This window comes from Apodemus sylvaticus, chromosome 10 (genome assembly GCF_947179515.1).
Source record: "Apodemus sylvaticus chromosome 10, mApoSyl1.1, whole genome shotgun sequence".
NCBI lineage: Eukaryota > Metazoa > Chordata > Mammalia > Rodentia > Muridae > Apodemus > Apodemus sylvaticus.
Genome location: NC_067481.1, coordinates 24,784,576 through 24,811,558, shown reverse-complemented (window position 1 = coordinate 24,811,558; position 26,983 = coordinate 24,784,576). Strand labels below are relative to the sequence as shown.

At 43.9% G+C, this 26,983-nt stretch overlaps 1 protein-coding gene across 9 annotated transcripts in view; it reads left to right on the top strand.

The window, feature by feature from the left end:
* Positions 1 to 26,685, top strand: part of Cdk12 (cyclin dependent kinase 12) — an 87,842-nt gene extending 61,157 nt beyond the window's left edge. Inside the window, exons 14-19 of one of the 9 annotated variants that reach the window (XR_007979906.1) lie at positions 4,008 to 4,113; positions 4,502 to 4,608; positions 5,666 to 5,718; positions 6,519 to 6,695; positions 7,960 to 8,067; positions 17,514 to 19,585. Coding sequence is in view for 1 of the 9 variants with exons in the window: in XM_052197080.1 (XP_052053040.1) it covers positions 4,008 to 4,011 (4 nt within the window). In the remaining 8 variants the exon portion in view is untranslated. Of the gene's footprint in view, positions 1 to 4,007; positions 4,114 to 4,501; positions 4,609 to 5,665; positions 6,696 to 7,959; positions 8,068 to 15,587; positions 16,919 to 17,513; positions 19,586 to 24,483 lie in introns of those variants that run through there. The other 8 variants (XR_007979905.1, XR_007979903.1, XR_007979907.1 and 5 more) reach the window with 8 other exon arrangements.
* Positions 26,686 to 26,983: the final 298 nt, after the last annotated feature.

Here is a 26,983-nt window from a genome sequence, read left to right as displayed (position 1 = left end):
TTGAGGTATGGGAAATGGATATTTTTCATTTAGTCTGCTGTGCTTTCTTTGTTTGAGACAGTCTCACTATGCCACTCAAATTGGCCTCAAAACTAATCCAGGATGGTCTCAATTTTGTTTGGAGAGTTTGGGGGTTATGGGCATGTGCTGGCTTAATCTATATAAGTCTGTACATGGATGTGCAGGTTATGAAATGAGTATAACACCAACAAAAAGCCAAAGCAAAGCAATGAAATAACCAGAAAAGTCTGAGTTAATCATTATGACTCTGAAAGTAAAGATGGCAGAACACAGCACACATTCCCATGTAATTTTCAGGAACCCAAGTAGCTCCAGTCTTTTTTCCCCTACCTCCCCTCCGCCCCCTGTGACTTTTGGGAGAGAGAAGACGTGGGTTCTGTGCCCCATAAATGAAGAGCTTCTCACTAGCATCATGCCTAAAATAGGAAACATAGAGAAGAGGGCATATGTATGTTCCAAACGTGGAGTTGTCAGCTGACTGGCTAGAATGGAACAGGAAAGGTGTATTAAGAAATGAAGTTGGAAAACCAATCTTGGAGGCCTGAATTCTGATTTGAAATTTGGTTTGTTAAATAGTAATAGGGAGCAATGGAAGTGGGCTAAAAATGATATTTAAGCCTTTTATAACTTTTTTGGGCCAAGGAAACAATTCTTTAGGATGCTGTTCTTGCCCAGACTTAAGGCAATAAAGATTGTCACTAGTGTGAGAGCAGGGGAACCCAAAGAAAGGACCAGAGTTCACAGTAGTTAGTTAGGCTGCTGCCAGCATGGGTGTGAGTGGGGTGTGGGTTGGGAAGGTTAAAAGATGGTTTCCTGATGAAGATCCCAGGACACAGTTGAGCTGATGGTGACAGTTTGGTAAGAGGTGGTTGCTTAGCTTTTATTAAGAAGCAGGTGCTTGTTAGCCACATGCAATGTACCTTTGTCCAGTGTTGAGAGCTGGAGCATACCCTACTAAAGGAGGACTGGAGCATGCATTGTGTCAGTGGGGCCCTGGTACCTGTCCCAGGCTGTTTTCAGTTTGGAGGACCAGGCAAGAAATTCTGATCCTGGGGTAGAGCAAAGACATCAAAACTGCTAGTTTATCCTCTTATCTGGGAAAGAATATAGACGATTTTTATAGTTGGTTTTGTTTTGTTTTGTTTTTTGTTTCTTCTCCTTTTATGCATTAAAGATGGGAAATGACTTGCCTGTGGCAGTGTGTGCCTGTGGAAGCACAGTCCTCTGGCTTGATTCTTGGAAGGCCTTTTTCTGTCCCTCCCTGGGGCTCATTTGTATATCTGGTTCCTGCTCCCAGAGCCATAAAGTGGGAGCCCCCATTTATTAATTGGGTTGGGACTGGGGAGGGGGTCGGCAGGGGACTCTTTAGTGCAGCAGGCAGGGGTCTTTCCGAATGAGCCCATTAGCTAGCCCCAACGGCAGCTGAATCGGGGCTGCAGCCAAGTCCTCTCCGTTTCAAAAACCCTCCATCGCCTGCAGCAGATCAGAACAAGGCCTGCGGGAGCCCTTAGCTTCTGATTGCAGCTGTGAGGAAGGACAAAACAATTTATAGGAAGCCAAGTAGCTCTTGTCTCACTGTCTTTCTCTTTCTCTTTCTCTTTCTGACTTCGGGGAGAAAGAAGGCTGGGATGCTGTGTCCTCTTTTACTGAAGTTTCTTGTAGGCATTTACAAGCACAAAGTAGGAGAAAACAGGAATGTGGAATTTGGTATTTGTTTCTGCTGTGGGTGTATCCTTCCCATCTACATGCAGTTGTGTCGCACTAGCAGCCACTACATATATATACACACACACACACATACACACACACATACATACATATACATATAGGGTTCCCTAGGGCAAAGTCAAGTATGTGTGCAGTATGGCAATCTAAGAGTAGGGAGAGACAGTCTTCCTGCTTTATCAAGATCAGAGTTAGATCTCTTAACTTTTCCTCATAGTAGGAAAGGCTTAGCATTTAGAAGAACTCCTTTGCAGTTTTAGTCAAAGTGTACTAAAAAGGCATATACTACAGGGGTACTGCTTTCTACAGTGGCATAGAGAAGGGTGACAGGCCTGAATGTTACAGGGGAGGGAGGAACATTTGGGTCTTGCACCTTACAGAGTAACTTCCCATAGCTAGAAGAGAGGTCTTGTAATCTAGCCTCTTTAGAGCAAGATACTGAGGCTTAAATGGCAGTGTGATCCAGTCATGCAATGACTATCTAGGATTAGCTCCAGAGGCAAAATATTAATCTAAATGAATAACTATTGAGCTCTTAACTTTTAGAGTGCCCGTTCCTAATAACCCAAGGCTACTTTCAGAAGGAAAAAGGCAGATTCTGAAGGGGGAGACACAGAACTTGAGGAAGAGATTTAAAGTTATTAGTATGAAGCCATATTCTATATTATTCAAGAATAATCTCTTAGTAACCAAGTGTAGTAACATAACACCTTTAGCCCCTGGGATCAGTAGGTGGAGACAAGCAGATATTGAGGTCAGCCAGGGCTATATAGTGAGACCCTGTCTTAAAGAAATTAGACTCATTCACGGCCAGTTACATAGCTTGTAAAGGTGCAGTTGAGATCAAACCCTAGGACCCACATAATGAAAGGAGAGAACCAACATCTGCGAATTGTCCTCTGACTTCCACAAACACTGACACAGAAAACCCTCACATACACATATAAATAATGTGGTTTAAAAAAAATGGCATACAAACTTTATAAATTCTTAAAGATATATAACCAATTTGTTGGGAAGAAAGTGGTAGCCATAGCCAAAGATCTTAATGCCCTTAGAGTTACCCCAAATTTTCAAAGAGCCCTTGACCCCAAACTAAAGGACTGATACTAGGAAAAACTTCCTCAGAGGCAATGTGAAAAATTCATACCAAATCTTAGCTTATGTCTTATGTCATTATAATAAAGAGATGTCAGAAAGAATTCAAATGGAGAGAGAACACTTTGAGGCAAGGCTGGAGGGAGTATCATTGAATGGGATATGGAATTACAGGGTTCAAGAGCGTTGGTGAGGACCTTCTGCTTTTCTCTTATTTGTGGAGCTAGGGGAGGCAGTATTTGGTGTTATTGGGCCATGCACAAGGAGAAGTGTTGCACAGTGGTCAGAACCGAAAATAAGCTTACCAGCTGGGGCTGGCCTATGGGACAGGTACCATAAGTCATCTATCTTATCCTGGAGCTGGGTCTGCTGTACTTTCTTATTCTTGCCTTCTCTGGACATAAAGAATTGGGAGGCTGTTAGTAGCAAAAAAGGAAATGCTGAAGAAAGCAGTGAAATGCTGAGCAACTTGGAGATAGGGGATCTGCCAACTGGTTATTGTCTGTGGATAACACAGGGCAGATCCCATTGTGTACCATTTAAAAGTTAGTCCATTGCACTATAGTTGAAAGAAGAATATGGGGCTGATCTCGTGCAAAGACTTTGTTCTTGCAAAGGAAACACGATAAACCTAGTTACCCAAATTGCAACGCATCTATTACAAACCTTTCTGTTTCATAATTTAAGTCCATTTTCTGCCTCAGAACTCCTCTTAAAGAAGTGTTGATGAACAAGAGCACCTCAAATTGAAGCTGGTGATCTGGTCTAAATTTATGTTGCCTCCTCAAAGTTAGAATCTAGCATTAACCTTATATTAAACCTAACATGCATTGCCTTTTACAATATTTCTGTGTTTCACAGCTTTAATTCTGTTAAATTTTCTGACATATATCTTAAGTATCAGGGCCATGGTTTTTTACTTATCATCCTGGAAGCTAGTTGTTTGGAGGTAGGAATCTAGAACAGTCAGTTCTTCTCTGGAAGAATTCTTAAATTCATTTGCCACTTTGGAGGAACTCAGGTTTAAGAGACTTGGAGAAGCAGCATGCATCACACTGTTACTGGGAGCTGTCTACATTATAATCTCCTATGCACAGCCAAAGACCCTCTTTGCTCTGGTTGCTTGTCTTGTGTCTAATGTAGCTTCTTATTTTTCTTTACAGATAACAGCAGCAGGGATGGCCTTTGAAGAACTCAATCTCGGACATCCATCTGTTACCTTGCATCCAGAGCCTCTCAAACAATCTCATCCACAATACTTGAAGCCAGGTAGGGATTTAAAGCCAGTCAGAAGCCACTGGCCTGAGTGTACATGGTGTAGCGCCCCACTTGAGGCAAGGGCACTTTCTTATCCTTCCTGAAATCCCCAGAAGAATGTCTGGAATTTTTATTTGTCCATATTCCAGTATCCTACCCAGTAGTTACCGAGCCCTCTCTAACAGTATCAGTTACCTCATTCTTACAGATAGATGTGTGTTAACAGATATGCCTCTACACAGGAATACTGACATTATTATTCAGTTACTTTCAGCTTCCTTCAGACACAAAACTTTTTTCCCAAAAAGTTGTTTTTTGTATTGTTTTCTATTTCTTTAAGTCAAGATAGGACAATACTATCTCTTCTTCCCTCCAACAAGCTTCACTGCCTTCTTTCTAGGTTAAGTGGAAAACTCCACTTATCCAAACACTGCATGAGTCACCAGAAGTGAAGGCCTGCACCTCTGTCGTCATTACCCAGCCAGCATCTCCACTCCCTGCTAGTAGGTATGCTGCTTTCACTCTCTTCACAAACCATGGCCTCTAGCTGTCTCTCTATCGCTCGTGTTTGTTTCTTTCCTTTCCCTGCCTCTCATGTGAACTGGGACTATAGGTTCTACATCCAACTTCTCAAGGAATATTTTTGTTCAGTGTCTCCAAAAATGGAAGGCATTTGTGACTCAACTCTTTTTCTCAGTAATTTCTAATTCTTTAGAGATGCCCATCTAATGTCCATCAGGTGTCCATCCCTTTTCTGTAGTTTAGAACCATTTCCCTCCTGTTTAGCAGGTATGTGAAGGGACACAGACTCTCTCTTGAAAGCTGAAATTCTGAAGACTTAATAACTGGCAAAATACCTGGATCTTTTGAGAGTGTTTATCTAGTGTCTATTCCTTAGGACCAGTGTCTTGCCTCTGTCCCTAACACCCATGCAGGGAGTGGAAAAGGAAAAGCTCTAGGGTTGAGTCAACCACTAGGTGTTGCTCTCTTTATTCTGGGCCCTATGGAGAGTTGTTGGAGTTAGAGCATCTTCCTGCCTCCTGAATGATAGTGGTGACCCTGCCTTATCATAACGTTTGAGTTTCTGGTTTCTCCCTTGGCAACCCAGATGGCCAAAGCAGCAGGTCCAGATAAGAAAGTGCCTGATGAATCAGGTCCTGTTTCCTAGAAGCAAGTGTGTGAGAGTGGGTAAGAGATAAAGCAGATGTCAGAAAGCAGGAAATGTCTCAGAAAGTAGTCAGCTAGTACACACTATAAACTTCCCTGATGGTGTAGAGTATGCCAACGTTTACAGATGCTTCTTGTTGGTCAACCAGGCTACCTGATTCCTCAAGGCAGTCTGAGCAGTAGGGCAACTGCAGTTTAGATTTTTACCACACGAGGGCACTGCTGGCCAATTAAAATCCAAGCCCCTTAGGAAACAGATGGTTGAGGGCGCTCTTTCCAGGGAACGATCAGAAACACTTCCAGAATGCCAGAGAACCTGGCCCAGAAGCCAGAAAAATAACTGATACCACTTGTTATTCCTTTAAATGGCTTAGGGCCTAAATACTTTGTCCTTCAGGCCTGCCGATTGAGTGGGTACCCAGCTGAACTTCCAGGTGCTATGTCTTCAAGGTATGCTTGGCTTCAGCTATCCAACCCACTGTCCTCATCCCTCTACAGTGTTGAGTTCCAGTCCATAAGGGTGGGGTTGGGTGGTTTCAGAAGGGAAAAGGGTTTCTACAAGTATTCAAAGAAAGTGTCTTTGTGAGAAAGTATTGAGAAAATGGAATCTAAGAAAGTGGATTACCTCATCTCTCCCCCTGACTGCCACCTGCCCCCCAAACACAAATGTAAACAGAATTCATGTTTAATAGATCTTTGTGTCTGATTGGGCAAACCACACCCCAGACTCCAGAGAGCTCTGAACCAAAAAAATGTATCAGAAAACAGCAATGGTGGGGACTGCTTTGGCTATGAGTCTCATGTCTACCCTGTGCCATGTCATGACTTGCTGGACATGCCAAATGGCGGTCCTGTGGGACTGAGGACCCCACAGCTTATACTCAGTCAGAATGAGCAGGCTTTGGGAGATGACAGGGTCTTCCTCCTTTTCCTCCTTCCCCCATGCCTGAAGGCCCCTCCCCAGGAGGACAGCTTGATTAAACAGTCGGTGCTGCTGGAATTACTGCACAGCTGGTGCTCCCCCCAGCACCCCGAGCAGAGCAGCAGTGCAGATTAAAATCTCCAATTAGCGTTAAAGTGAAGTGAGGAGGTGCTGAGGCTGCCAAGGCAGCCAGGCCGAAACCCTGAGTTGGCACCCTTGCTCATGCTTGGTTCTGAGTCCTACCCTTAGTCACTCCTTTGTGAGTCCTTTTCTAACAGTGCTCAGTGTCCATTAGACTTGTATCACTGAGGATGACCTTTGGTTGCAGGCAGAATGCTAGGACTGGCAAAATGCTAGGACCCCATAAAATGGAAGAAAGCAAGATCAGTCGGTGATTGTGAAACACTATGGACAGTCTACTAGACAGCCAGACTATGACAAGTTGATGCTGCTGCTGTTTTTGCGTACAGAAAGAGGCGACAGGACAGGTCCCTTGGAGCTTAAGGTGCTCACAGGCAAGGTGTCCACATGAACATCCATCTGTGTATATTGATCCTATCTATCCTGTCTGCTCCCACCCAAATGATGGCTCCTTCCCTCCTCTCTATGTTTTTTTTTTCTCTTAGCGTTCTTGTAGGCATGGATAGGCATAGCTGAGCTCCTTATCTTCCTCGTTTGGAGAATAGCAGAGGTAGGTATACCAAGACAAATCAGACCCTTTCCCCCTGAACATCCTACCAACTCCAAAGATTCCTCTGCCATTTATTTTTGTTCCTTGCCTATCAAACTCAGAAGCAAGGCAGTACAGCTAGTCACACACTCTAACTGCCCCCTGCCGCTTTAAGAGAAATGGAGGTAGATGCCTAGCTGACTTAACCTACTCACACCTCAAAAAATTAGACACCAGGGCATGGTGCCACCCTCCCAGACTGGCACATGCTACCCTGGCAGAGGTTCAAGCACACCCCCATGTCATACTCCTACCCTATGTCTTCCTCTACTCTCTCCCTCTCCCCACATCTTTTTTTTCTCAGCTCAAAGCACAGCTGAGCCTTAAAAGGGGGATGGGGGTGGAAAGACCAAGCTGGGGCGGCGGGGGGGGGGGGGGGGTGTAGAGCGCCAATAGCACGTTTTCACCTGCCATTTAATTGGATGTATTTTTAATTAATGGGACCTCAGGGACCAACATGAGACAATCTGATCTCTGAATAGGGACAGGGGAGGGATTGGATAAGGGAGGAGGATTGGGCCACTGGGTGCGGTTACCAGGAACCCGGGCCCATCAATCACTGGCCACTTTGTGTTCTGGCATGGAGAATAGCGAGGTGGAGGAGAAGGGAAGGCACTGGGGAAAGGTGCCAGGATTTCCCCCCAACTGCCAGGACCACCAAAAGAGATGGAATTGTGCTGATTGACTCAGGTCTGCAGCCTAAATTTGCAGCCAGAATCATAGGTAAGGCTTGCTCCTGCAGTTTTGACTAGATTGGTTGATCTCAGAGTATAACATTATGGAAGGGAGGTGGGATAGAACTTTGAGGCCCCTGAAGAGAGAAGATAAGAACTAGAGACCATTGACCTGGGGCAATGATAGAGAAAATCTGAAAGGGGCAGAGTTTTGGGGTCATTTCTACAGGAAATAAGCTCCATAGCAGTTACACACAAGATGGCACCCAAACTAGAGCTGGTGAATCTGGGCCTGAGTCTGAGAACGTTAACCTTAGAAAGGAGAGGACTTGGAGCTCATCTTCTCTCACTCACTCATTGTACAGATGTGGATGCTAAGACCCAGAGAAGAAGAACCAATTGAATCCTGCCCTGAAGTTGCTTTATGTTCTGGATTTGGAGAGTTCCTGGGAGCATGGGGCAAGAAAAAGTAGGTAGGTAAAGAGGGAAGAAAGTCAAATGAAAAGTGTAAGCAAGATGTTCTGTTCTCCACTGCCAGAAGTCTCAATGTCACTGTCTCCTGAGTGTTGGAGCAGTTTAGGAAAGCCAGCATATACATTTATAGGAGACACAGTGGGAGACCATCCCCTTTGTGTGGCCTGTTCCAGAGGTCACTATCCTTCAGCCCCTCTGTGTAGAATTCTGCCATGTTTTAAGGTCTAAGGGAAATAAATGTTTCGGCTACCTCGATTGCTTAACCAAAAGGCAAATCTCCTAAGTAAAACTAAAATTTTTTAGTTTTTTTTTTTTAAAGATTTATTTATTGTTATATGTAAGAACACTGTAGCTATTTTCAGACACACCAGAAGAGGGTGTCAGATCTCATTACAGATGGTTGTGAGCCACCATATGGTTGCCGGGATTTTGAACTCAGGACCTTCAGAAGAGCAGTCACTGCTCTTAACCACTGAGCCATCTCTCCGGCCCTTTAGTGGAAATCTTATCACAGGTTTCCATGCTATAATAAAAACAATTGGAACAGTTATACTAAATTGTCAAGGGTAGTTGACACCTCTTGCCCATTACTACAATAGAGACAGGGGTCAAATGCAAAGCCCTGCAAAATAAGCTAGGAATGTTCCTGGATCCATGTAGCACTCTGGCTCTAGAGGCATAGGTCCCTTATGCCTCTTGCAGTGATGCTTTTCTTGGAGAGAAGGACACATTTCCAGCTGTCTATATCATTGTTCCCTTACTTCTTTTATTGTTTATATGCTAGGACCAGGGAGAGAAGGATGAATGAAGGTAATGGAAGGATTTACTACCAAGTTGCCAAGCAGGTTCTAGAATTGAACTTAAGGCTATAGATCTGACACCCTGGGATAACCTTGGAAGTGGATGGAAGACCTGGAAGAATTAGAAGGAGGGAAAGTAGCTCTATTCCTCAAAGAACATCCAGAATGAGAATGAGAATTTCTCAACCTTTCCCTGTTTTCTTAAAATCTTCCAACATTCTTTGATCTGTGCTTCATGAGGCTAAACTGGGGAGGAGGTAAGATAGGCTGGAAGGTTACAAGGCAACACCAGTAGAATTCACCACGCTCTCCAGCTCTAGCTCAGACTTCTAGAACTGTCTTCTATGTTAGTAACTTGTTTTGACCCCTTGAGAAAAGCAGGATCTGCCTCTGCAGCTTCCAACCTTATCCTGATCTGCCTTAGACTGTCAGGGGCTGTCATGGTCTGTTACAGACTGGGTGAGAGGCCCTCATATTCCCCTAGGACAGTCTGGAAAAAAATCTTTCTAGGCCCTGTCCTGTATCCAAGTGCCTCAGGGCTATCGGTATCAAGAAACTGTGCCAAAACCTGTCCTGTCAGGGAGGTGAAGAAGAAAAGATAGTCTCGATGGTTTAGAACTGAGACCTATAACTCCACCCGTGGGACTGGCTGCTCATATAGTGTAGGACAGTCATAGCGAATATTGTTTTTTTTGTTTTGTTTCGTTGGTTTTTTTTGTTTTGTTTTGTTTTGTTTTTCTGTGTAGCCCTGGCTGTCCTGGAACTCACTCTGTAGACCAGGCTGGCCTCGAGCTCAGAAATCCGCCTGCCTCTGCCTCCCAGAGTGCTGGGATTACAGGCGTGCACCACCACCACCCGGCGTGAATATTGTTTGAGGATAGGTGACTACTGTTCACAGAGCTGTTCTTTCAAGTTTGAAATATAGAGCAATGAAGCCAGCACAAAGCAAAGGAAGAAAGGTTTCTATTTATTTTCTGTATACAAGCCTCCTACTCTCTTTATTGGTCTTGGTAATTGGTTCATCTCTATTCCAGGTATTGGAGGCATAGGAAAGCAGTCACCTTACATTCTGGATGTTCTTTGAGGAATAGAGCTACTTTCCCTCCTTCTAATTCTTCCAGGTCTTCCATCCACTTCCAAGGTTATCCCAGGGTGTTAGATCTATAGCCTTAAGTCCAATTCTAGAGCCTGCTATGACGTCCAGAAGAAACTCAGGCCCTTTGTGGGAAAATACTTATATATGAAATAAGTAAGGTAGAAAAAGATAGCAGCACCCAGAATTCATTACCTTCTAGGATTAGTCCATATTGGCCCACTATTTAGATTTTTACTCTAATGGGATGCCCCTTTCTTCCTCCTCCCTTCAGTTTTCCCATGGGTGAGAATAGATCTGGAAATCTGAACCTTTCATCCTGACACTTAGAAAGCAATCATGCAGATTCCCCCATATCTTCCAGGCCTGAGAAAGGAAGGAAGGGAGACATTGACAGAGGTGGCCGTGCCATTGTTCTCACTGGCCAGAAATGGAAGCAGGAGACGTCTGTTTCTGAAACAGCGCTCTTACCCCATCTTCCTTTTATATGCTGATGGCTCTATGCCCAACTGTGTCAGCTCGCCTGGCTGGTGATCCTGTTCCCTGTGCAGGCAGCCAGCTTTCTGCACAGAGCACACACTAGGGTCTCACACTCCTTTGCTCACTTACTCTCTGTCTGTGTTGTAGATTCCTAGGGATGAAATAGAGTGGTCCTGTGGTAGGAAGTTGTGGGCACTGAGGCTTATGCATACATATTTGCCTGTCTGTAAGAGGGGGAGGAAGAAGGCTGCTGGCAACTCAGCAGAGCTTAAGGTTCTGGTGACTCACAGCAATGGGGGTGGTTCATGAAAACAACAGAGGGGAAGGGGGATCAAGTCTGTTAGAGTTTTCTTTTGCCCCAGTCCTGCCCACTCTGAGCTCTGTAGATGAAAAATCTCTCATTAGATTAGGAGATGCCCCAGCTATGAAAAGAAAGGGAGAAGTGGGACAAAAGTGAGCAAGAGTGTCTCATCAGGAAAGACTGAGACACTGCCCTACACAGAGGATATTAGACATCCGTTTGTGGCAGGACAGTCAGGAGCCTGGGTACTTTCCAAAAGAGAGGTTTTTCTGGTAAACAGCTATTACGGCCATCCCTCAGTTGCCTGCCTAGAACTCTGTGTACCCAGCTAACACAAAAATTTTAAGGGGAGGGGCAGGTGTTGTTTGTTTGTTGTTGAGACAGAATCTCATTATGTAGCCCCAAACTGACTTCCAAGTCTCAAACCTTCTGCCTCATCTCCCAGAGTGCTAAAAGTAGAAGCATGTCCTACCATGTCTACTGTTAGACATTTTTTTTTAATATTTGTGTGTGTGTGTTGCCTACATATATGTCTGTGCTTACTGTACTGTGGAGACCAGAAAGGAGCAATAGATCCCCTGAAACAGGTGGTTGTGAGCTGCCATGTGTGTGCTGGAAACTGAACCTGGAGCAGCAGGTACTCTTAACCACTGAGTCATCTTTCCGTCCCCATCAAAATTTAATAAGAAAAATAAAAAGACAAATACTACACAAGACCAGAACCAGGAAGGATTGTGCTCAGTGCTCTCCTCACTAGAATCAGGCACCTTGGACCAGAGAGAAGCAGCTAGGGGCACGTAGACTGCTGAACTGGGTATTGGTATAGGCTGGGAAATGACTGCAGTCACATGTTCGCAAGTACTGATGTTGTTCTCTCTACTGGTCAGATGGGCAGCAAGCTTCTCCTCTATCCTTTCTTAGTCAGTGACTGGGACTGGCAAGGAAAGAGAACAGTAGGGACTTTGGATATCGGTCTTTTCCAGGTATGTGATAATAAATATCCTAGCTTCTGGCCTCATGGAAGAGAAGGTTGGGGAAAGGTTGGGGAAGTGTTTGGCGATGGATCATGAGTTCTTGTTTGTCTGTTTCTCTTCCTTTTATTGCTGGAAGGTCTGCTTTCTAGCCAGAGTGAGGGTCTTCCCAGCTACACCCGGAAATCCAAAGATGGCTTTAGTTAGAGAAAGACAGATTAATGTTCTTCATTCAGGAAGATGGAATCAGTTGTACTTTTCTTCCTTCGTGGTAGTGTAAGGAGCTTTGGGACCCTGTACTATAAAGCTTAGTTCTGAACTAAACCAGCACATCATGTAGCCTTGGTTTTTAGAGGAGAGCCTAGATATACAGTGAATTTGTAGGCAGGTATGGGGACTTTAGCTCCAGAAGAAATACTATTTTCTCTATTCTTTTTTTTTTTTAAGATTTATTTATTATATGTAAGTACACTGTAGCTGTCCTCAGACATACCAGAAGAGGACATCAGATCTCATTACAGGTGGTTATGAGCCACCATGTGGTTGCTGGGATTTGAACTCAGGACCTTTGCAAGAGCAGTCGGTTCTCTTACCCGCTGAGCCACCTCTCCAGCCCCCTATTTTCTCTATTCTTGATCCTTTTCCTTCTCAGATTCCTTTCTCTGCTCCCTTTTCTTTCACCTCCTGCTAGCCAGCTCAATTCATGGCCACCTGATTATCTCTAATCCTACCAGTCGTGGTACATAGTTATCTCCCACTACACATTTCTCTGTCATTCTCTCCCCCCTCCTATCCTTCCCTCTCTTCCTTGCTTCCCAGCTGACAGAAACCTGAATTCGAAATTGTTTCTACCACTAAAACATCACAGTCTGAATTGTCTTCCTAGCCACTGCAACCTAACCTGAACCCATGAATGCCTTTAGATTAGGAGGCACTTATCAGCTTCATCTTTCCCTGGACTATACCCAAGCCTGGACTACTATGTCTGTGGCATCAAGGACCCTGCTCTGGAGCAGAGGGCAGCACTAGAGGTACAATTAGGGCTTTGGCCCTAAATGTGTGTATGCTTATTCATTGGGCACACTGTTTTATTAGTGTTATTTCAGCATTGTGATGCAGAGAGAGTAAGTGTAACAGCTGCTCCTTGCTTACAGTGTTTATTGTTACCTAGAGACAACCTCCTGGCTTTTTCCCAGATCCCCCCCAGCCCAACCCCCTCCCTGCCAACAATCCTGTTCTCTCCACACTGATGGGAAATTTATAGCTTGCCCATATCATGCCATTAACTCTCTCCTGTCCATAGGGTACATGGGTCAAGGGAAACCAAGGTAAAGAGTGGGCATGCTTTGGACCCAGAGTGGAATAATGCATGGAGAACAGAAGGGAGGGATGAGACATGTTCAGTATCCAGTCTTAGGCCCCAGGTGTTCTACAGTGCAAGTACTAACTAGGCCTGACCCTTTAGTTTATGAAATCAGATGAAATCAGTCACATTCAGGATGGTATGGCATAGACCCAGTTGTTCCTCTACACTCTTGTATGAAGAGAAAAGAAGAAAGAGTTTTGCACCTGACTTTGAGATTCCATCCAGAAGGGCTTCTCTGGACCTAACCTTGGGATATCAAGGTATCCTAAGGTTACACTTACATCCTCCTGCCAAAATTGTTCTCTTCTCTGGCTGTCTCTGTAGTCCCTAATTGGGTTGTCTAAACTTGAGCAAGTCCAGCAAGATAGTATTAGAAAGGAAGAGAATACATTGTGGCAAAATGCACAGCCTCCCCCCCCACCCCCAATCTGAACAAGGTAGCTGTAGAATTAGTCACATGTAAACAGAAGATACTAGTTTGAGAGCTAGTGGCAAGACCACACAGCAGGGATGTCAGACATGAAGCCTGCTGCTTAGCCTGTTGGGGAAACCTTCACCTGCTAAGGTCCTAGAGATTCTAGGCATTCTCCCCGCTGGCTGCCTTGATTTAGTTGGGGTTCTTCTTTCTGCTTGTCTTCCATGGTCTAGTTTCCCCTGTGTTCCTCTTGGTTTGATAACTTGGAGTAGATCCAAGTGCCTGAGAAGGTAGAAGCACCCTAGTCATAATCTCAACAGAGCTCCCCCCCCCCCCATCTCCTTAGGTCTTTTCATGAAAGAGAACCATGGACCTATTCACCATCCACATGGAAATGGAAGAGAAGTAAAAGGACTGGGTTTTAGCAGAAAGGATTAAGTTAACCCTATTTAAAAAAAAACTCATGGGATGAAATGCTTCTCTGTAGATACTGTCCTTTTGCTTGTGATGAGTTTAAGTCTGTGCCTATTTACAGAATATTGGGTAAACATGGTTTCTTTTCTAGAACTCCTTCATCTAGCCTCAGCACAGTTTCCACACAGTATTAGTAGTCCTTGAAACTGAAATACAGTTTTTATGGTGGTTATAGCACAAGTTTCAGAGGCATTCCTGGGTTCTGATGCCAGCTCTGCCACTTACCAGATACCCTTTGGAAGTTACTTCAAGCCACACTTTTCCTAGTCAGAAATGCAAATAAGGTGACGGATTCTTTGAGAAGCCCTCACTCCTACATTCTTGTGATCATTTCTTACTTTTTGGTCTAAGTGCCTTTTAACCCTAGTGCTTAAAAATCTACATTAAAATCTCTTAATTCCACTATTTCAAAACATGAAATAATGCAATAAAACTACTATTCTTCAAGATTGTGAAAATTTCATCAATGAGTGTATAAAACCTGGTCTTCAAGAGGTTTAAGTCAGCAGTATACATTGTACAGTATACAGGTCTAAGTATATAGTGGGGTACTGTTAGGTTTTTGTTTTTGTTTTCCCTGAGACAGAGATTCTCTGTATAACCCTGGCTGTCCTGGAACTCACTCTGTAGACCAGGCTGGCCTCGAACTCAGAAATCCGCCTGCCTCTGCCTCCTAAGTGCTGGGATTACAGGCATGCGCCACCACTGCCTGGCTGGTTTTTATTTTATGTGCATGGACATCTCACTTGCATGTCTGTCTTTATGCTATGCCTGTACCTAGTGCCCGCAGAAGTCAGCTGTCATCACATTTCCTGGAACTGAAATGGTTATAAGGTTCCATAAGGGTTATGGGAGTCAGCCCAGGTCCTCTGCAAGAGTGGCAAGTACTTCTAACCACTGAGCCATCTTTCCAGCCCCTGAGGTTGCTGCTTCAAAGATTCCATGATTCCCTGAAGATTATTTTCGTGTGTGTGTATGTGTGTGTGTGTGTGTATGCAAGTGCATGTGTACATGTGTGTGTGCACACGTGCACGTGTGTAAGGTCTTGGATGTCATATACATCTATCTACCTTATATTTTGAGAAATGGTTTCTTACCTGACATTCACCTATTATCTCAGGCTAGCACCCAGTGAGCCCCTGACTTGGGAAATTGTCCAGATATTTCTTCATGATATAAAAGAAGGGTGATAGTCCCTTGAAAGAAGTAGCCGCAGTCCCTCTTCTCAGACTCTCTAAGAAATCATTTTTCCAACTACTGCCTCTCTAGCCAAGAGAAAAGCTACTCTTCCTGAGCACATGTAAGACTGCTCTGCTTGCAAGTATAGCTTCATCCAGGATAGATCTGAAAGCAATAGCCATTAGGAGGTATAGCAACTGGCACCTATCTGCCATTTTAGTTTGTCAAATATATTTACCTACATTACCCTACTGTGTACCAAGCATTGTACTGTGTGTATTTTGTGCATATGTTTAAAGTCTACAAAATATTGTATTACCTGGACATACTGACATATAGGGCTCATTTTGTATTGTTTGTTTTAAAGAAGAATTTTAGGTATATGAATGTTTTTTGATTGTTTTGTTTTCTTTTGTTTTTTGCATGTCTGGTACCCATAGAGGCCAAAAGAAAGTGTTGGATCCCCTGAAACTCAGGTTACAGATGGTTGTTAGTGGCCATGTGGGGGCTGGAAACAAATCTGGGCCCTCCCTCTGCAAGGACAAGTGTTTTCAGAGTTCATGATGTGAAAATTTCAAATAAGTAATAAAGTTCCTTTTTTGGTGTTTTTTGCTTTTTGTTTGGGGTTTTTTAGGGGGTGAGTTGGGGGGTTTCATTTGTCTGTTTGTTTTCCTGAGACAGAGTTTCTCTGTGTAGCCCTGGCTGTCCTGGAACTCACTCTATAGATCAGACTGGCTTTCTACCTCCTGAGTCAGATTAAAGTTGTGTACTATCATTAATTAATTAAATTCAATTAATTAATTAAATCTTCCAGACAGAAGAAATAACTTTGTAGTTAAGAGCACTTATCACCAAAATAATTTTATGTGTATGAATATCTTGACGGCATGTATATATGTATGTATGTATGTATGTATGTGTGTCTATGGGTATTATGTATGTATATGCACCAAGTATGTACCAGGTTTGCTTAGAGGCCAGAAGAGGTCGTTGGATCCTCTAGAACTGGCATTACATGTGGTGGTAAGCTGCCATGTGTGTGATGGGAACTGAAGCTAGGTTGTTTTTGAGAGCAGCAAGTATTCTTAACTGCTAGGCTATTTCTCCAGCCTACATAATCTCTTCATAATCTTTTTCTTTTCCTTAGCTGTTGTTCAAAGCAGGACCTTGCATAGCATGTGCAAACATTCTAGCTACATGCCTGGCACTCAGCAGGTTCTCTCTCACTTTTGTCTTTGTTTCTGGTTTTTGATACAGGGTCTCATGTAGCTGAAGGTGACCTTGAGCTTTTTTGGGGGGTGGGAGGCAAGGAATGTGGAAGCCTGGGTACATGTGAAGGTTAGAGGACAACTTGCAGTACAAGGTTCTCTTCTTTGACCATGCTAGTTTCAGAGAGTCCTTGGGCTGAGAAGCACCATTACCCACTGAATCATCTTGTAGTATTTCCCTCCACGTTTTTTGGGTTTCAAGCATCCCAGGCTGGCTTCAAACTCACTATAGTCCAGGAAAACTTGGACTTGTGATTCTCCTGCCGATATCTCCTGAATGTTGGGGTTACTGGTATAATCAAAACTACATTTGATTTAATCTTTGTGTGTGTGTGTGTGTGTGTGTGTGTATACATGTGCACATGTACATGTCAACTGAATGCATATAGAGATTTTGGGGAATACTCTCTGTCATAAGGGTTCTTGAAATTGAACTCAGATTGTCAGGCTTTGGAGTCAGGTGCCTTTATTCACTGACTCATCTCAGCACCACTATATGCAGTTTTATTTATTTGTTTGTTTGTTTGTTTTGAGACAGGGTTTCTCTGTGTAGCCCTGGCTGTCCTGGAACTCACTCTGTAGACCAGGCTGGCCTCAAACTCAGAAATCTGCCTGTTTCTGCCTCCCAAGTGCTGGGATCAAAGGCATGTGCCACCACTGCTCAGTTTAAGGATTTATTTTAATGTTTTTGTTATATGTGTGACCAGGGGAGGGAAAGGGGAAAAGACATGAGCTGGCCTAAAGCAAGAAGAGAGCATTAGCTGGGCAGTGGTTGCGCACGCCTGTAATCCCAGCACTCTGGGAGGCAGAGGCAGGCGGATTTCTGAGTTCGAGGACAGCCTGGTCTACAGACTGAGTTCCAGGACAGCCAGGGCTACACAGAGAAACCCTGTCTGGGGGGGTAGGGGATGGAGGGGGGGAGGAAGAGAGCATTAGATCTTCAAGAACTAGAATTATAGGTAGTTGGAGCTACCCAGTGTAGATGTCAGCAACTGAACTTAGATTATCTAGAAGAGCAGCAAGCAAACCACTAAGCCATTTCTCCATTCCCTGTTTATTTATTTTTAATTTATTTATTTTATTATTTTATGAGTACAGGTGTTTTGCCTGAATATATGTCTGCACACCACTTGAGTGCTTGGTGCTGGCAGAGATCAGAAGAGAGCATGGAGCCAGAAGAGAGCATGGAGCCCCTGGAGCTGCAGCTACAGATGGTTGGGAACCCAACCCAAGTCCTCTGGAAAAATAATCAGTTCTCTGAACCACTAAGCAATCTCTCCGGACCCCTATTTATTTTATAATTATGTGTATGCTCTGTGTCTGCTTGTTGGTATATGTAGGTGAGTGCAGATGCCTCAGAGGTCAGAAAAGGGCACTGGATCCCCTGGAGCTGGTGTGACAAGCAGTTGTCAGCCCCCTGGCATGGGTGCTAGGAAGCAAACTGAGATCTTCAGCAAGAACAAATGTTCTTTCTTCTTAACCACTGGGCCAAGTCCTCACATTTTTAATAGAATTACACTTTCTCCTACACATTTTTAATAGAATTACTAGACCAACAGTGAGAAGTATCCACTCTATTTTACTGATGGGCTCTAATGAGAATAATATTATTAATCTTCTTCCTTGTAGTAAGAATATTTCTTACTCTTTTTATGTCTGTGTATGTGTTTTGAGACAGGGTCTCTGAGTCCTTTCTTTCCCAGAGTTTACTATGCAGGCTGGCCACAGCTCACAGAGCTCCTCCTGCCTCTGCTTCCCAAGTGCTGAAATTAAAGGTATGCTTCACAATGACTGGCCTTAATCTTCTGTTTTTGAATTCTGCAATATAAACACAAGGGCAAGCCATTATGGAGACATTCTTCATCATAGTAGGTAGCTTGCTTGCTTCTTTCCTTTCTTTGTTTTGTTTTCATTCATTTATTCAAGACAAGGTTTCTCTTTGTAGTCTTAGCTGTCCTGGAGTTTGCTCTGTAGACCAGACTGCCTTGAACTCAGAGATTTGTCTGCCTCAGTCTCCCAAGTTCCTTTGAGACAGGTTTTTCCGTAGACCTGGCTATCTCAGACCTGTTATGTAGTTGAAGGTGACATTGACTGATCCTTCTGCCTCTACCTCCCAGGTACTAAAGTTACAGGTTTCTTTGACCATATCTTGCTTTTATGTGTGTGTGTGTGTTTTTTTTTTTTGTTTTTGTTTTTTTTTATTTATTTTTTTTGGTTTGGTTTGGTTTGGTTTTTTAGAGACAGAGTTTCTCTGTGTAGCCCTGGCTGTCCTGGAACTCACTCTGTAGACTAGGCTAGACTCAAACTCAGAAATTCGCCTGCCTCTGCCTCCCAGAGTGCTAGGATTACAGGCGTGCGCCACAACCGCCCAGCTTTTTATAGATTTTTTTTTTAATTGAAATAATTATAGACTGACTTTCAGTTTAAGAAATAATACCATGATCTGGGGGTAGTGGTTCATGCATGTAATCTCAGTATTCAATTTGAGATCAGTTTTTTTGTTTTGTTTTGTTTTTATTTTATTTATTTATTTTGGCCTACAGAGTGAGTTTCAGATTAGCCAGGGGTAAAGTAAAACCTTGCCATCACAAAAGACAAAGCAAAACAAAACAGGCTGGGTGTACAGTGGTGCACCTTTTTATAATCAGCATTCAGGAGGATTTTGCGATTTTGAGGCCAGCCCGGTGTACATAGTTCTAGTTAGTCATAGCTTCATAGTGAGGCCCTGTTTCAACAAAACAAAGGCTGGGGAAATGGTCCATTGAGTTGATGTGTCTGCCACATGAGCATGAGGCCATGAGTTCACATTCTTCACAAACAGATCTGTGACCCAGCACTGGGGTGGGGTGGGAACAGGTGGGCCCCAGGGTTGCTAAGGAGCTCTTCTCACCAGCTGCTAATTCTTTGGTTCAGTGAGAGATCCTGTGTCAAAAAACAGGTGAAGAGGGATACCCATCCATCTCTAGGATCTGTGTGTATAATTACATGTACCCACACGGATATGTATACACAAATACAGACACATCCATCTCTAGGATCTGTGTGCATAATCATACTGTACCCACATGGATGTGTATGCACAAATACAGACACAAAAGCAAGAGGCCTTGAATGTTATTACTTTGGAAAACTGTAAAATAAAATATATCTATAATATGATATTAATTCAATCTATTAATCTTATAAAGATCTCTGTCATTTTCTGTTTGTGTGTTTGAGTGTGCATATGTGTGTGTGTTGGGGGGCGGTATGCAGCATGTATATGGAGGTCAGAGAGCAACCTATGGAAGTTTTCTCCTATCATGTGTGTCCTATGACGGAACTCAAGGTTGTCAGACTTGGTGGCAGAGACTTGACTTGCTGAGCTATCTCACTAGCCCCAAAGTATCTGTAAATTTTTCTGACTGCACATGTGGGTAAATGTATGCACATTGTTTTATTTCCTGTTTTACATTTGTTTATCTACTGTACAGTGAAACTGCTGAGCAGAGAAGTAACAGTGTAGCTTGGTGGTAAAGGCACTTGCCTAGCAAACACAGGCTCTGGGTTCAGTCTCCAATAACCACAGGAAGGGTAGAATGAAACAAAAGGATGCTTTGTAGTTCTAACACCACAGGATTCCCTGTGATTTCTTTCTTTTTTTTTTTTTAAATCACACCTATTCCTCCATTTCTTTTTCCCCCCCTCAAGTTGGATGTTTAATATGGAGTCATTTTTCTCCTTTATATGATTTCTAGGGACCAGACTCAGGTTATCAAACTGACATTGCCAGCCAGACTCTTTATCTACTGAACCATCTTGCCAATTCATCTACCTAGATTTTTTTTTTTTTTTTTTTTTTTGGCTTTTTGAGACAGGATATCTACCTAGATCTTAATTCTTGGTACCATTAATCTTCCCTTTTAAAAATATTTTAGAATTGGCATTTCTCATGCAACATAATTCTGGATATCCATCCAAGTTTTTGTATGTGCCAGTAATTTCTTTTATTTAGTCCATGATACAGATAGGCCACCTTTAATTTATTCTATTCTAGTCTAGTTCACTTTTGAGACACAGTCTCATATATCCCATGGTGGCCATGAATTTCCTATATAGGCAGGGAAGACTTCTTAGTACTGGTATACACATCCACATCAAATTTATACCTTTTTTTTTTTTATGGTTTTTCGACACAGGATTTCTCTGTGTAGCCTTGGCTGTCCTGGAACTCACTCTGTAGACCAGGCTGGCCTCGAACTCAGAAATCCACCTGCCTCTGCCTCCCAAGTGCTGGGATTACAGGCATGCACCACCATCAACCGGCTAATTTATACCATTGTTAATTTATACATTCATCTGTTGATTTCTTTTGAGACAAGGTCTGACTATGTAGTTTTGGCTGGCATAGAACTTGCTATGGTAGACTAAGCTGGCTTTGAACTCAGAGATCCACTTTCCTTTGCCTTCTAAGTGCTGAGATCAAAGTATATACCACGATACCCAGTAAGCAGACATTTTTAACCATCAGTAAAGTTTTCTCATTTTGTACTCACTGGGAAGAGTGAAATAGCCCATTTCTCTTTTTTGAGGTTTTGTTTTATTTTGTTTAAGTTTTACTATGTATACAGTGGCCTACCTGTATGTATATATGCAGAAGAGGGCACCAGATCTCATTATGGATGGTTGTGAGCCACCATGTGGTTGCTGGGATTTGAACTCAGGACCTCTGGAAAAGCAGCCAGTGCTCTTAACCTCTGAGCCATCTCTCCATCCCCTCTTCAGGTAATGAGTACACTGTGGCTATATCCAGACACACCAGAAGAGGCATCAGTCCCTTTTACGGATGCTTGTGATCCACCATGTGGTTACTGGAACTTGAACTCAGAACCTATGAAAGAGGAGGTAGTGCTCTTAACCACTGAGCCACCTCTCCAGCCCTGGTTGAGTGTTTTATAGTCACAGTTACTAAATTTCTTAACCCTTTGGGCATGACATTAATATCTTCATTTTGTAAATGAAATGAGGCTCATAGTTATTTTCCCAAGATTGCATGCTGTTAATTGGCAAAGAAGAACTTGGATTCCAAATTAATTGAGCCCTTTGTACCACACTAAACATTCTCAGACTGGAGGCCTCTCTACACTTACCCAAGGTTTTTGGGAAGAGTAGAGTCAGTACTGGCAGAGAGATGTTGGAAGCAAGGGTATTGGAGTAATTTGGGTCCAGACAACCTTGTTTCATAGATTGAAAAAGCAGCCGGGTGGTGGTGGCGCACATCTTTAATCCCAGCACTTGGGAGGCAGAGGCAGGTGGATTTCTGAGTTCGAGGCCAGCCTGGTCTACAGAGTGAGTTGCAGGACAGCCCGGGCTATACAGAGAAACCCTGTCTCAAAAAACCAAAAAAAGAAAAAAGAAAGAAAAAGCAGTTGTGCTACAAAGTGAAGACACTATTGCATATAACCTTAAAGTTGCTTCCTCTTTCGAAGAGGCTGAAATGAATGTAGCTCTTGAGCAATGTCCTTACAGACCTGTAACCTAAAATGGGAAAGGATCATCTAGCCTTTGAGTGCCTGTCAAAGGTCCTCCTTAGAAATTCAGAGTTGAGTGTGTCTCTGAGGTCTGAGGAAATGAGCCCACAGCAAGTGAGCTCTATTCTGCAGGGGTAACACTTTGTTGTTGCTTTTAATGACATGGGAACTCCGCAGTTCCTTTCCATGGGTACTGTGGAGAAGGGACGAGCCAAAATGCCAGTCTGTCTCATAGTCTTGACTTTACCTCTGTGCTTTTTTTTTTTTCTGATATCCTAGATCTAGAGAAGCTGAAGAAATCACATGTCCCTCAGCCTCTAGACACAGATGGAAGATGGCAAATGGAAATCCATGGTGGATAGTAAGGATGCCAACATGGGGCCAGGCGTGGTGGCAGTGCTCGCTCGCTCAGGAGGCAGAGGGCAGGCAGATCTCTGATTTTGTTTTGTTTGGGGTTTTTTTTTTTTTTTTTTTTTTTTTTTTTGGTTTTTCGAGACAGGGCTTCTCTGTGTAGCCCTGGCTGTCCTGGAACTCACTCTGTAGACCAGGCTGGCCTCGAACTCAGAAATCCGCCTGCCTCTGCCTCCCAAGTGCTGGGATTACAGGCATGCGCCACCACTGCCTGGCTAGATCTCTGATTTTGAATCTAGCCTGGTATACAGAGTAAGTTCCAGGACAGCCAGGGCTACACAGAGAAACCCTGTTTCCAAAAACAAAAAAAGATGCCAACCTGCAGAAAGGAGGTTTGGCTTCTGAGCGTTCCCATCTAGTCCAGGGCATAGGTGATGTCACCATTGATCCCTTGCCCTTTCCAGTAGCTGTGAACACTTAACACACACCCCACACACTGTGGCTACAGAGACCCCCGTCCCTCCCCTTCCCCTTGGCTTATTTGGAACAGCCTGTCTCCCAGTAGCACCACATCCCATTCAGTAAGTCTGGCCATGAGAGAAGCAGCAAGGCATTAGCTAGAGGTTCCTTTCTGAGCTTTTTGTCTTCTGGTTGGAAGTTGTTAGCTCTGAACAGATCACTATTGGCTCTTTCTTCCTCTCCCCTTACTGAGATTTTCTGGGTTTCAGATATCCTGAATGTAGCCTAAAAGTCTCTTCCTTGAAGCCTGGATGTTGCCAAACTGGGAGATGTCAAAATCCTGCTTGGTCCCTCTTGGTGGTGGATCCTCTGGTCCAGGTCCCCTTCTCTCCTGGTGCCTCTCCTTCCCATTCCTCCTTTCTCTTCTCCTCTCTCTCTCAGCAAGTTTTTTATGTGATTACAGGCACTGCATGGTAATTAGTGCTAAACTCATTTGCACAACTACAGTTAATTGGCTACAACAATTAATTAATGTGTTGGAAATTTGGCACTGGAAAAAAAAAGTTTGTCATCAAAAAAAGAAAAAGGGCAAAAAATTGTAGAGCGAGATATCCATAAAAATCGAGGGCAGGCTTCAAAAGCCCAGCTGGGCCTTCAACTTCAGGCCAGCCTTAGATGCCTTCCCCTCTCAACTTCAACGGATTTTCCTCTTTCATTTTTATCTCCTCTTTTTTTCTTTCTCTCTTTTTTACAACTTAAGCAAACTCATTTCCCTGATAAAATATAGCATGACTAATGGCTAGAGCATGTAAAAATCATTGGGAAAATGTCCTTGGAAGACGAATGCATTTTCAGCAGAATAATTAACTTAATTAACAAATTCACATGCATATTCATCAGGCTATTAATGTCTTCTCGGCTCAGCTTGATGAACATTGCGGTAATAACCATCTCATTTACATACTGCATTCTACTGCGATCCAAAACAGATACAACATACAGGCATACACACTCACACACACTCACTGGAATACACACAACATGCCTGGGCTGCTCTTCTAGGTTGACTGGGAGCGCGTGCGCACGCGCACATGTGAACCCCAGTTGGGCTGTGAGATCTACAGAGGGTCATGACTCAGGTGGCTGGGCATGCCCACATGTGGATGTCTGAGAGAACTTTCTCTCTCTCTTTCTCTCTCTCTCTCCCTCCCTCCCTCCCTCCCCCCTCCCCTCTCTTTTTTCATGTTTCTTTTTCTCCGTGTCATTTTCTCTCTTCTCTAGCTCACACCCCACACACACACCTCTCTAGGGAAAAACTTGGTATCCGTGCCAACTTTTCCCCCTTCCCCTCCTCCCTCTCTTCTTCCCCTCTTCCAACTGCTGCCAGCCGGCATCAGCGCCGAATTGCCATCTCCTTGAGCTCTCTGTGGAGCAATCTCAGAGAGCAGTAAGGTGTGACGCGGGGCTCTGCCGGCTCCGTAGCACCGCCTGCGGAAAGAGCACAGGATGGCGGAGGAAGATTAAGAGAAATCGAGAGCAGTGCTCGGCTGCCATTGGTGTGTGCAAATGCTGAGAAGGAAGGGAGAGGGAGAGTGAGGAGGGGGAAGAGAGAGGGGGGAAAAACCAGCAGCTGTCGGCCTAATTCTTCTAACACTCTGCTTGTGGTCATATTAGAAAAACAGATTATGCCCCTCGGTGCCGCTCACTTATACTTGACATACGTTAATGTTCTATATCTCCATTTTCAGGTCTTCACAATGATGGACTTGGTCTAGGAGGATGGACCTGGGTGACCAGAGACACAGAAGAGTCTGTCCTTTCATTATTTCCTGACCTCTAACCCCAGTCTCTTCTGACCCTTTACAAACAAGTGTGGGCCAGGCATGATGGGGCGTGCCTTTATTCCCAGAACTCTGGGGGCAGAGGCAAGCAAGTCTCTGATTCTAGGCCAGCCTGGTCTACATAGTGAGTTCAAGGTTAGCCAGAGCTGTAGGGGTGTGGGGGAGAGAAGGCAAGAGAAACGAGCTTAAGCTCCGTTTGTAGCTGACACACCATTTAGCCTTGCCTATTGTAGCCCCATAGAAGGTGCAGAGGTCAGGACACCCAGAGCCCTTTCTCTAAATGTCTCAGTCTGCCTCTCTGTCTGTCCCTCTCTTTCTCTCTCCTCCCTCTCTCTCTTCTCCTCCTCTTCCCCCCACCCAGAGACCCTTTAGAGCCTTAATACAGGTCACTTTAAGGCCAAGAGAGACTATGTGGTAACTCCTCCCCCGTAACCTTTTTATGAGCCCTCCCTCACAATCAGAAATTTGTGGTCAGAAAAAGGGGTCTATATAGCCTATGCTTTAAGAAGGCTTTTACTGAGACGTCATGAGAAGAAGGAAAAAAAAAAAAGAAAGAAAGAAAAAGGATTGTTTCTGGGTTGCTGTGGAAACCAGGTTTCCCCTTCCTAGTAGGAAAGGAGTAATGCTTAAGTCTTCCACCAATCCTGAAGGTTGTCCAGGCAGAGCTAACCCTTGCCCTCAGATGACCCTCCAGCTCAGAGTCCTTGGCCCTTCCTTTCCCTACCTTCCTACCCCAATATTCAAAGAAGGCTTTTCTCCTCTGGTGCCTTGTCCTCTGTGGAGACCTGTTGCTTAGCAACCACTACTGCCTTCTTCCTAATAACTCACAGGGACTGAGAGATATAATATCTGTCTCTATATTCAGTTCCTTTCCCCTGTCTATATTTAATAACTGAAACCGTGTCTTGAGTCCCCCTGGCACCTGTTTTAGAGGGCTCTTAGATTAGTCTGAATCTTGCAGACCACCTGAGGAAGAAGAGGGAAGAGTGAGAAAGGGAGGCTGTGGACAGTATTCTCCTAAGCCTAGTTGGAGAGAGGGAAAGAATTACATCATGAACTGTAGAAAGGAAAGGAGATAGCCATTTCTAGGGTCAGTGCCAGGGCCTGGAGTGGGCCCTAACAGCTAGCAAAGGCTAGCGCTTTTCCACTTTCTACCCGCCCTGCTGCTGCTTCTTGACCATTTCCAGTCCAAGTCCCTCTTACATTTATTTTGTTCTTTTTATTTTTGAGACAGAGTTTCTCTGGGTAGCCCTGACTGTCCTGAGACTTGCTGTGTAGACCAATGTGGCCTCAGACTACTCAGAGATTTAGTAGTAAACCTGCCTCTTGAGTGCTGGGATTAAAGGCATGTGCTACCATGCCCTGTAATATTTCTATGTCTCAGAGACCCATCCTGGTGTCTGGATGTTATGTCAGAGGTGCTATGATAAAGGAAGTTTTTCGAGGGTCCTGGGTATTACCAAAGCTTCTGGTCACTAAGAAAGAATTTTGAGCTCTTTACCAGGAAAACAAAACAAAACAAAAACCCTGAAATTGGATAAATTTAAATATTTTTTAAAGATTTATTTATGTATCTTATGTATGTAAGTGTGTTTTCATGCACACCAGAAAAGGGCATTAGATCCTGTTACAGATGGTTGTGAGCCACCATGTGGTTGCTGGGATCTGAACTCAGGACATGTGAAAGAATAGCCAGTGCTCTCAACCACTGAGCCAGCTCTCCAGCTCCTAAATATTATTTTAAGGTAGGAAGAATACCTGGTTTCTTGGAAAAGGGTGATGAATTGAATTGATCCTACTGGGATTAGGAACAGCCCTTCCTACAGTCCTCCAAACTGCCCAGCTTCCTTTACATTGTTGACATTAAGGCTGCAACTCTGCCTTCTGGTCAGCAGCAATTCAAATCAAACAGGCCCCTTGAGAAAGTCATGTGGTGTCCTTTTGTTACTGTTTTGTATTTGTTTTGTTTCTCTGTGGGTTTCTCTGTGGAGCCCTGGCTGGCCTGGAACTCTCTTTGTAGACCAGGCTGGCCTTGAACTCACAGAGACCTGCCTGTAATCTGCCTCCCAAGTGCTGGGATTAAAGGTGTACACTACCATGCCCATCTTATTTGGTATCCTTTTTATCTTTCTTACTTTCTAATCACAATTTTAGACTTCTAGTCCAAAGGTTAGCCTAAGTGACTAATACAACATCCATAATGGTATCCTCTCTCTGTGTATCTGTCTGTCTGTCTGTCTTTCAGACAGACACTCAGATGACCCTCTACTTCTTTCCCTGGCCTGCCTTGTTTGCTAGCCGTCAGGCTAGCTCACAGACATGCAATTGTACCCACCAAACCCCCCTTCACCAAACCTCTTCCAACCCGAGCCTTCTGTGGGAGACAGATGGGGTGTCTGCAGTGGAA